General features: G+C 41.1%; 1 protein-coding gene across 5 annotated transcripts in view; it reads right to left on the bottom strand.

The window, feature by feature from the left end:
* Window positions 1–11,765, bottom strand: part of LOC137163397 (interleukin-1 receptor type 1-like) — a 70,730-nt gene that overhangs the window by 4,106 nt on the left and 54,859 nt on the right. For all 5 annotated transcript variants that reach the window (XM_067563583.1, XM_067563579.1, XM_067563580.1 and 2 more), the window contains 4 exons: window positions 11,176–11,296; window positions 5,989–6,134; window positions 3,166–3,309; window positions 1,906–2,070 (listed from right to left, as the gene is read on the bottom strand). In XM_067563583.1, the coding sequence (XP_067419684.1) occupies window positions 1,906–2,070; window positions 3,166–3,309; window positions 5,989–6,134; window positions 11,176–11,296 (576 nt within the window). The remainder of the gene's footprint in view (window positions 1–1,905; window positions 2,071–3,165; window positions 3,310–5,988; window positions 6,135–11,175; window positions 11,297–11,765) is intronic.

The following is an 11,765-nucleotide window of genomic DNA, read 5'->3' as shown; positions in this document are numbered from 1 at the left end:
TAATTATAATATGTTCTGTACAAAGTATGCCTTGTTTAGTATCACTTTATAGGTCTTGATCTGCTAAACATTAATATGTTGGATTGTATGTGCTATCATTGTATGTGAAGTTCTGAAACATTGTTGAATATACTGTTAGAACATGTTGCAAGACGGGAAACTCCCACAAACAGCAATTCAGGTAAACAATGGAATGGCCAGACAGATTTAATGGCTCTCCCTCCTTCATTCAAAGAGAGAATCCACTATCCTAGAGACTGTATACAATGAGGGATGCACGTTCACAATGGAGATTGACTGGCCAATGAATACGACCCTCCAGGTCACAACTCCCAATTGTTCAAGCAAGCTGGGATGGACTATAAAAAGAAGGGAAGCGACATCATAACTTGGCTCCACTCCCCTGCAACTGTACACCTGAAGGAAGACGAAAGGACTTTGAAAGGGGGAGGAGGGAAGTTCCAGGCAGGGAAAGCAGCCCAGCCTGCATTTAAGGCCTTGTCTGTCTACACTAGCATTTATGTCGGCAAAACTTTTGTCACTCAGGCATGTGAAAAACAAACTACTACCCTGAACGACATAGTTTTGCCAGCATAAGCGCTTGTGTAGCCAAGTTATGTTGACAGGAGAGAGCTCTCCCACTGACATAATAAAACCACCTCAATGAGCAGCAGTAGCTATATCGGCGGGAGAACATCTTCTGCCGACATAATGTAGCTACACACTAGTGCTTATGCCGGCAAAACTTATGTCACTCGGGGGTGTGTTTTTTCACATCCCTGAGACACAAAAATTTTGCTGGCATAAATGCCAGTGTAGACAAGGCCTTAGGAACTGCTTGTACCAGCTAACAAGGGTGAGACGTTGCTAAATCAAATTCTGTTAGCGTATAGAACTTCAACTGCGATCTTATGTTTATTTTGTTTGGTAACTACTTCTATCCTCTTTACACTTGCCACTTATAATCACTTAAAATCTATCTATCTTTCTGTAGTTAATAAACTTATTTTATGTTTTATCTGAACCAGTGTGTTTTTGAGTGAAGGGTTTAGGCAACTCAGCTCAGTAACAAAAGCAGCTGCATGTCTCTTTCACTTCGAGGGGAGGGTGGACTGGACAATAAACTTCACTGGTCAGGCTTTTGACCAGGGCAGGACCGTATAGTCTTGGGGCTGAGGAGCCAGCTGGAGCTTCTCTGTTGTTGGTTCATGAATGGCTGGGGAAAGCATCCATTGAACTAAGTTTGATGCCTGGTGCCACCTGCTGTCAGGATGGATGATAACAGGGTCTGGAGAGAGAATCAGCCAGGGTATGGTGCAGAGCTCACCTCAAACTAAATAGCTGATAAGGATACCCAGCGATTCCACAGCTCCTAAGCTGTACCCCAGGGGTTCTGCATACCATCACAGTGTCATTCACATTTTATTTGCTCTTCATGAGCTGTTGTCAGAATGGAAAAGTAAAGAAGTATATTTGCTGGAGGTGAAGTGATACTCCACAGTGACCAGCCTGCCAATAGCCCTTCCCTCCCTTCCCAAGTGCTGCTCTGCCATCACCCCTGATTCTGTAGACAAGGGAGAGCCATTCCCAGTCCTCTCCCTCTGTTCAGCACTCCAGTCCCAGCTGCACAGGCTAGGTAAAGGAAGAACTAGGAGCTGATCGTAGGGAAAGTGGTGAGGCAGACAGAACTTTATGGGAGCACCAAGCACAGTACTTCCACACTACCCAGGGGATTACACAAGAGGGAGGCATGGGGATAAGAGATTATCTATGCTAACCAACCTGTGTGGGAGCTTTTAGCACACAAGTTTGCTTACCTCTATTTTGAGGTTACTTGAAGCTCACCTTTGAGACTGATGAGAGAAAACAGATATTCCAACATAAAAAAAACAAATAAAGTCTTACCTTGTCCTGGTAAATCATCCCTTCCAAATATAAAGAGCTTATATCCACACTGTCTCTCTAAGACCTCGGGTAATATCTTCAGCACAAAGATATCTGGTGAGTAGAGGCAGCTTACTCTGTTTTTTGGATACAACACATATGCATCATAGATCTTCCCATCTGAAACTAAACAAAATGAGCAAAATGATTAAGACCAAAAAGCATATTTAATAAGAAAGTAAACTATCGTTTCCCCCACACAACACTACCATGTGCCTGAATCCTGTAATTAAAGTTGGTAGTGCGAGTAATTATACTTATGCAAGTAGCTTTGTAGGAGTACACCTTCACACTTTAATATGCAAAGGTATAAAACTGATTACCTTTGAACAGTCTTTCCTTTACACTAAATGAAGAAGCTGGAATTTAATGGTTCAAGTACAGCATATTATTTAAGTTCCAAGCTACCCACAACTGGTATTTACTGCGTATAACCTGAAGTAAAAAATATATATATTTACAGAGATATCAAAAACCCCAATATTCAAAAAGAGCAGGAAGGTTGTTATGTTTCTGGAACAACATTTCCAATAAGGCCTGATTTAACAAACTCTATACAACTCCAGTAATTACCTCAATGCAGTTATTAAATACATTTTACTTCTCTAGTGGTACATCTCCACACTTAGATCCTCATGGCTGACCTAGCTTCCAGTATTCTGCTCTTTTGTTAGCTCTCCCATTGTTCATGCAGATTCCAGGAATATATACAGGGCAGAATATCAGAGCAAAATATGGATCTTGAGAGAAATTGTCTTTAAAAACAGCTAGATGCTTAGGATTTGTCCCTGCAATCTTTCACAAAAAAGCAATTTCATATGATGTATTACTACTCCAAACTACTATTCCAAACAGTAATTAAAGGGAAAGTAGCTCTGTAACTTGAGTACATATTACAAGTGGTGAATATTTGAGTCAGCCATTTTAAGGCAAACAGCAATAAAGTACATCAAACAGCCAGCCCATTGCTACCAAATGTACAAGCCAGTCGCTGCCATTTTAGAAATCTGAAGCATTTCACATAAACTAAATCAGAAAATATGCAAAGAGTTTTCATCATACATCTCAAAAATGTAATGCCACCCTCTTTGGGGGAACTCCAAATGGGATCACTTGCACTCCAGGATCATTTCCTGAATGCAAGAGATTTAAAATACTGTAGTGTTTTTTTTAAGAAAAAAACGTGCCTCAAAGTGTATTTATCTTGCTACAGACACATACCTTCTTTATTCAGAAAAGGATGGCAGGAGTTCCGACACCAAAGCACAATGTCAATCTTGAAAAGCTTGTAGACAGACACAGCAACGACTATTACAAATACCAGTGAAATAAGTCCTCCAATCAAGTAACCCTGAATGTTTCGAACTGCATTAGCAAGGGGGAAAAAAAATACATTGGGGCTGCAGCATGTGTCAAACAGGGAACATTCAAAACATGCAATCAGCAAACAAGAAAAGATTGAAGATTCGTTCTGTATAGTTGGTTTCCAACAAACTATTAATTGGCCAGCCTGCTAGTAAACCAAGAATGCATGCCATCCTGTCACAACAGAGGACATCTTTCAGTCAAAAATGTTATCCCCACAAATGCAAAGAAACCCTATTCTCCAACCAGAAGGAAAATGCAGATATTTATTCTGACATGACAACAGATTCAGAATTCTCATACAAGTTTGATTTAAGACTTTGTCTGCACAAACATTTAGTTCGCAGCAGGCGGGGGTGTGATTCTACCCCACACCAGCCTGCCTTGGATTAGCTGTGTAGTTCTCTTTGAAACCGAACTAGTTCAAGGCCCCTCTAATGAACTGTGAATGTGGAGCTGCAGGGTGCACACAGAATTAATCCAGGGCAAGCTAGCGCAGGGTAGATTCACAGCCTAATTTGCTGAAAACTAAATCTTTGTGTAGACAAGCTCATATTGTTAAAAAGTGGCACACGGCTGTGGAAAAAGTAAGTAGTAAGGCAATCCCACAAGAGGACACAGGAAAGTGAATACATAAATGTGTTCTCGTTACACCACATACTTTCTAGAGCTGGAACTGTCATTTACTAAATGACTGTACTGTGTCTAGCACAATGGGTGACTAATCTAGTAGAAATTTCTAAGTCCTAATGATGCATAAAGAGCAGCAACAGGAAAATTCCCATTGATTTCAGTGGGAGTTATGAGCACTCAGCATCGCTGAAAATAAAACCACGGTTTATTAAACTACATATGGTTTTAAGAGCACAACTTTAGGCACCCAAACTTTAGTAGTTTGGGATATTAACAGAATGAGGTCAGCCACAAGTAGTAATTTTGTAGTATGGACTATATCGTAGGAGGATTGTATCTGTGTCACGTTAGTGCACTCTGTGATTGCATTAATGGAAGATTAAGATTCACATCAGAAAAAGTCCCAAAGAGATGCAATGTCTCTGTAGGCTCCTTCTCATGAAAGGAGTTGCATCTATTGTGGAATGCAAGTTTGCCTCTTGTACTCAAAAACTGCTTTGGGTTTTGCTTTGCTTTAAAGTACTGTAGTATTTTTAAGTTTGTAGGCTTTCCCAATCAGCTATGCATTTGTGAACATTGGCTCCTTCTTCCTTTCCCTATACCCACCCTCATTTATGGCACACTAAGCTGCTAGTTGTCATTACAGCCACCTCCACAAAAGGTATTATGAGAAGTATACCACTGACAGACAGAGCACTATGGTATTCTATGCCTCTCCTTTTGAACATTTACACTGCATCTGCCTTCCAAATATTAACCAATTAATCCTCACAGCTTCCCCATGTGGTAAACAAGATCTTAAGATAAAAACAACCTCCAAAACAGGTTTATCTGGGTTAACTAGGCTTAAATTTAAGACATTGTTTATTAATCTTATAGTAAAAATTGGCTGAATTATCAAGGTACACCTTGCAATAGGCATACTTTGATTTCAATATCTTATTACTCTTCGGGTGAGTTTTGAGAATTAATTCTATTCTAAAGTATTCTGGCCTCAAATTTTTCAAATAAGCTTGAGTGCCTTAATTTGAACTTTTCTTCCTCATATTAGTTACATGAACTCACATCTGTGCACATTTGTACTCATTTCAGCTTTTCAACTTTGATATCCAGAAACAAATGTTGAATTTGTTACTTGTGGTGAGTCACAATGAATTTGGCTAGAAGGACTTTTTAAAGTTTCACACATTCCACATTAAAACAAAGCAAAATCCACACTTGGGACAAAAATCAGGGCATATCACAGTGGTGTGTGCATGGAATTCTTGCCCATCTGTTATGGAGTGATGAGAACAAACGGAACCAAAGAAGGAGCAGCCACTGCTACCTATATCCTCTGGTCCTCCACCACACCTCAATCAAAGGGAAGGGATGCTGGGGTCATGGAGTCTACTTCAAAAGTGAAGCACTAGCCACAGAATGTGTGCCCAAATGCTCTTTTCTGGTTCTTCGGCCTTCAGTTAATGACAAGGTGAACAGAACCATTATTGATAAGACCATATGGTGTCTAAAAGAAAGTAATTAACTGAGAAAATACTGTTTTAAAGGGGGAAAAGAGAACTTGAAAGAGGCTATTCAGGAAGAGGGGGATATGTTTTAAACAAATGTCAGAATTTAGGGGTAAACGTAACAAGGGTAGCTACAGCGTAAGAGGGAAGAAGTCAGCAAGAGGGCTAACCTGTAAGTAGTAGTTTACCTTGTCTGCAATAAGCTAATTATAAGTTTGTTTCAATTTATTTTTTTACTGAAAAGTATTGTATTGGTATTTTCTGAAAGGCTATTGAATGGAAATAGAGTCCAAAGTTTATTAAAACAGATAGTTTATTTAAATTTGGGAATAGCATGAAAGCAGAATACTTTAGATAATATAAGTATACAATTGTAACACCTTGGTCTCATGTTCTTTTTAATGCAGAGCTGCTTTATACAGTGGTAGCCAGTTAAGCTTGATACTAGCTGAATCTGTATTAAACTGTTCCCTTTTCATTAATTTCTCATTACTTGATCAGGTTAGAATTGTAGTTATAAAATAAGTATATACCTTACCTGGGTGTTTTAATACAATGTATGCTACAGCTTCACCATAGGGATGCAAAACATGACAGAAAAACTTGTGAGAATAATCCTTATCTTTCACTTCTGAAATGTTGAATTTTGCTCCAATTATAAAACCACCTCCTGGGGAAGGTCTTCTATCATCACAAAAAAGCAAACACCGACGAATAGAGAAATTAATATATATTACAATTTCAATATGGATTAGACAGACTTATCTGCAAATATAAGAAAGTTCACTTTTACCCTCAAGGAGTGTATTATGCAAGTAACGTTCAGGTCACTTGTGAGTAAACATTTATTTTGGGAGTCAGGACTTTATAGTACAAAGCGTACCAACAGCCAAATGATGTACCAGGGCCAAGGGTATGAAAAATAGATGGAACAATGACATTATTGTGTGTTGCCAAAAAAGGACACAGGTTGAATTACTGTCCATGTTAGAACATTAAACTTCTGTAGGAATTGCTGTCACATACTGTGCCTCCATATTTTCAGTTTTGATACTGTTGGTGGCCACTTTAAAAATAGCTACTTTCCATATCAATTGTGGTTTGGTTACAACTTATTTAGCTGACAACTATTATGGCTTTAGTGGTTTAAAAGATAGATGTGGATAGGTTGCAAACTGATTTAGTTGTACCGGCATCTCATAAGAACAGTTACATACTTGATAGTGATCGTGTGTCTTTGAGAAGTTCTTTTTATATGAATTCCACTCTTTGTGTTCATGCACCCCATATGCACAAGATCAGATTATTTTAGCCAGCAATGTCCACTGGGACTGTGCCTGTCCCCTAAGCATCCTCTCAACTTCCTCACTCAAAAGCATAAAGTGCAGAGCAGACCCAACCGTGCCTGAGTTCCTTCACTAATAGAGAATCCCAGAGGAGTAGGACTCCATAATGGGGAAGGAGGGTAGGTCATGGGATCCTTGTGGACAAAACATCTTGAACCATAGTACTATAAGGAAATAACCATTCATTCCAAGTTTTTGTCCACATGGTAGATGCTAGGAGCCCTACTTAAAAGATTGTAGGACAGTCTTTCCAAAATGGCATCTAATCTGGAAGCCTCTACCAAAGCTGTGTCTTGTAAAAGTGTGTACCAAGCTGTACATAGCTGCCCTATACATTTCAGAAATAGACTACCTGAGCTCCAGTGGAATGAGCTCAGCAGTGGCTAGGTGGCTCTAACCTGGCTAGGCTAACTCATAACGCACTCTTGTGCAGCCAGAAACCCATTTTGATAACGTCCGTGAGGATACAGTCTGACCCCTCCACCCAAGCATATCCACTAAGGCCACGAACAGTCTGGGTGTTCCTGATCGGTTTTGTCCTGTGAAGGTAGTATGATAAAGCTCTTACTGCATTAAGCTGTGAAGTTTACTAGTAATGCCAAACCACACACCAGAACTTTCACTGCACTGCAGCAGCGTCCACATAGGATGTTACTGTGCTGTTAGCTGGTGTGCTGAGGATTCACACCTTGCCTTGCAACACAGTGATTTGCCATACAGACAAGCCCTTAGACCACTGACTGCCACACCTGAGACAAATCTAACATGGATTCTTTTGTCTCAGTTCCAAGAGGCCTGAGAGGGAAAATTAATGTCTCATTTCTGGACTAACGTTCCTTCCTCAAGGAAATCAACATGTGGATCTAAGTTGACAGCTGGGACATCTCAGCACTGCAGTTTGGAGTGGAATTGTGGCTCATAGGGTGCACTGTCTGGAAGGTTTGCAGGGAGTACTGAACCATAGCTACTTCCTTTTTCTCCATATCTGAAATGGCTTTCATGGAGTACTCTTCAATGGTTCCCAACCTGGGGGGCGGGACCCCCTTCAGGGTCAAAGATTACAGGGGGTTCATGAGGCTTTAGTAATATTGAGGTCATTTAGCCCCTCCAAGCCCTGCACTGGCTGGGCACAGCAACCTTAAGACCACACCGGCTGGAGTGGAGGAGCAGCCACCCTGCACCACAAGCCGGCTGGAGTGGAAGAGCAGCCCCCCCGCCACTCCAGCCCCAAGCTGGCTGAATGCCCAGCCAGAGCAGCCCTGCACCAGTGGGGGCCTGGAGCAACCCCAGCCAACCTGCCAGCGCCCGCCACCTCCATTACCCTCAGTCCGTGAGGGATGGAAAGAGTCAGGGCCACACGGGGCGTGCAGTGGCAGCTGCGCCAGGGAAGGCTTCGTTTCTTACACAGGTCAGAGTAATTTATTATTATTTATGTAATTTAGTGGTATTATTTTTATCATCATCATATGTGTTTATGGGGTTGTGTGTGTTTATGGCCAGGTCAGGCAGTGAGGTGGGGAGGGGGGCTATGTGTTTTACCTAGTGTTAACTAGTGGGGCTCTCTCAAAAAAAAGGTTGGGAACCACTGGTCTAGAAGAAAAAAACTTTGGTGGGCAACCCTAGCCTTCTGAGTCTGTTTGAAACCAGAGTAGCAGGTGGAGCACCGGTGAGTACATGACCTAAACCAAAAAGGCACTTAAGAGGGCCCATCAAGTGGCATAGAAGCATCACAGGAGAGGTATGTCAAACGCTGGAGTTTTAGCTTCTGCTATAGTGGCCCAAGTCCTGGTACCAGAGGGAGAGAAGGGCTTCTGCACCTTATTACCAACCTACAGAAAGTGGGTTTTTTTTAAGCCAACAGGGACATTAAAAGAACTAGCTGCTTAACAACTGTACTAGCCAGTCATGACAATAGAGTTGCAGGGAAGCAACCAGACTCTGCAAGAGTTCAACCTTGCTGCCATGGGTGGCAAAAAGGAATTGACGGATGGTTGGTCCCCTCCCTCAGGTGGGGAAAGGGAGCACGAGGATACCTAGGGCACAAGTGTAGTCCCAACTGAACTTGATTTGGTCAAATGAATCTGATTCTGTGTGCCTGCGCACCAAGAGTAGGAACCATGCGAACAATCACTTGAAAAAGAATACCAGCTTCCTCTCCCCTCCACCCTAATCATTCTACATAGTTCATTCATCCAGCATTTTTGGCTTCTCAGTGGATAAGCATCCTGTCATGCTTCCTGATGGGTAGCTAGGAGGCACATTGGGAAAACTCTTGCAAGTTAACAGGATCGGCAACAGTTGGCAAATCATTCAAGCTTACACAAAGCTGATTACAGAGTCCGTTTATAGAAGAAAAAAAAATGTCAGCTAATATAGCCCATGCATAACAGTGCGGCTCTGTCCTCTAGTGGTTAGCCCACGTATAGAGGTTTCTGAATTTGCTGCAGCTGTTGAACTATGGAAACTGGTTCTTTAGTTCAAATAGTAAAGGCTAATGCTTTTAGATCACAGATATCTCTGGTTCAAGCTCAGTTGTCACCTCCTCGAGAGGCATAGTGTTATATGTGCAGCAGGAAAGTACATGTGTATTTGAGCTCAGCCCCAAATGCCTATCAGCAGCTCATCCTTCAAAAGGAAGCAAGAAAGAGAAACAGGTAAGACAGGAGTAGGACAAGAAATAGCAAAGAAACAATCAGGCCAAAATTTTCATGCTATAGTGCCTGAAATTAGACATCTAAAGTGTTTTTCAGAGATCCTGGGTACCCAACTGCTCCACCTGACTTCAAGGGAAGACGCAGGTATTCAACATCTCTGAAAATTGAGTGCCTAAAAATATAGATACGAAGTGACCTAAGTTGACAATTTTTGCTCTGGGCAAAAAAAACGATTACTTACTTACTATTGGTGCCTCAATTATCCCACTGTCCATAACATGGGACACCAAGGTTTAGAGGTGAGCAGGCAACATTAATTATTTGTGTAACCCCTGAAACTATAATACAACAAAAATCACTTACCCTATAAATCTAAAGGATTTTGGGGATAAAGTAAAACTAAAATTAAAGACAATTTTCCTGACGAGTGGGTAGACATTTAACAGCCTCAAAATCCTGGGAAAATGCTATATGAAATATAATTTGTACAGGCTCAGCTGGTCTGATTGCTGCAGTCTGAACAGACTGGACCTGTTTTATTGTTTTCTGGAAAGCTACTGTAGCTTAGACGGTTGGGGGAGAGGGGTTTATTGCAGAGAACCTTGGACTCTCTATAGCTTTCAGGAAACTAGGTGGGCCTCAGAAATAATGTTTCATCTCAGAGGAAGTCTGCATTTAACTTACACGAGCCGATAATGACGGGAGGGGGCAGCAGCATGGACCACAGGGTCCTTTGGGTCCACAGGGTCCTTTGGGCTGGAGGCGGGTATTGCTAGGGCCAGAGCCTGACTCCAGGGGTGTGGGAAGGACTCAGCATTAGGCCATAGTGAACCTGTCCCAAAGTTAGCTCCCTAAGGCTGAGGTGCAGGCTGCCCTTCCAAGACCGCCTCCACCATCAGTGGATAGAATGGGCAATTCCAGGTGATAAAATGGGTTGTATTACAGACATGGCATCACTGATGCCTGCAGTTGGCAGAGGCAAGAAGATGTGAATTAACTGACAGGCGCTGCTTACCTATAATCTAAAAGGGAAGTAGGATACTTGTTGAGTACAATGCATCCACACTTCCTTGTGAAGGAGAGAGCAGAACAGCTCGAGATTTAAAAAATTAAATAAATAAATAAATAAAAATAGGTGTCCCCTTTGAAATGTAATTATCTTTAAAAATTCTTTATTTTTTTCACCCAAGGCTATTTTCTGCTTTTGACTTTTCTAACAGCCTAAACGTGAATGTGCCAATCTGCTCCAAACAAGTAAATGTTTGTTTTATGAAGTTTTAACTTAGATTCATTGGCAGATGTTATGTAATTTGTGAAGCTGGCCACAACATATGTGTGGGCACAGCAGCCGATCCTAAAAGAACTCAAGGAAACACCTATAATATGTATAATGAATTTTTCCCATACTGGCAAACTAACTCTCTTTCCTGTGGGGTTGGTTGAGAGCAGCCTGTAATCTATGAATGAGGAGTGCTAAGCATTATCAAGCTATTATGAATTTCCAAAATCTAGATAAGATGGCCTCAATAAATTATTTAAAGAAAAAACAGACAACTATTAAATCCATGGCAAATTTGTTGAACATGAAGTACTTTCACAGTGATCTGTTGGCATTGATTAGACACTGTTTTATCCAACAGTAAATTTTATGAATGATTCACACCAAATAATTTAAAATATTTTAGCATTCAATCCATATGCAATTTCATTTGTAAGAATACTTACTCATAGAATTGTTCTTTGTATGTATCATCAAAGATATTAACTTCCTGATCATTGACTTCCCAGTATGCATTCAAAGTACTTATGCTGCTTGATATATTACAGTCCATGATGACATGAGATCCTACAAAACATTTAAATGTGGCAATTCAAAATCTTGTATCATAAGCAAGCAGGATCATAGGATTATGTAAACAGTTTGGGAAAAGACAATGACTTACATTACAGCAACTGTAGTTCTTAGAGGTGTGTTGTCCATATGTATTGCGCTTTTGGTGCGCACGCTCTCCCTGTGCTTGAGACTAGAGTCTTTTGGCCAGCAATGTCCATTGGGGCTGTGCATGCATCCTGAGTGTCCCAGTGCTCCTGTACCGAAAGCATAAAGGGCAGTGCAGGTCCAACTGTCACTCAATTCCTTTGCTACTGCAGAATCCAGATGTTACAGAACTCCACAGCAGCAGGGAAGGAGGGCATGTCATGGAATACATATGGACAATGCATCTCAAGAACTCCTGTTTCTGTAAAGTAAGTAATTCTTTTGTGAGTGCTTGTCCATAAGTATTCCACTCTTGGTGACTCACAAGCAATAACCT

The sequence above is a fragment of the Emydura macquarii genome, unplaced genomic scaffold, assembly GCF_026122565.2.
Source record: "Emydura macquarii macquarii isolate MOO-44397 ecotype Brisbane River unplaced genomic scaffold, CSIRO-AGI_Emac_v2 contig_2531, whole genome shotgun sequence".
Classification (NCBI taxonomy): Eukaryota; Metazoa; Chordata; order Testudines; family Chelidae; genus Emydura; species Emydura macquarii.
The sequence above is the reverse complement of the archived record's forward strand: the minus strand, read 5'-3'. Positions and strand labels throughout refer to the sequence as shown.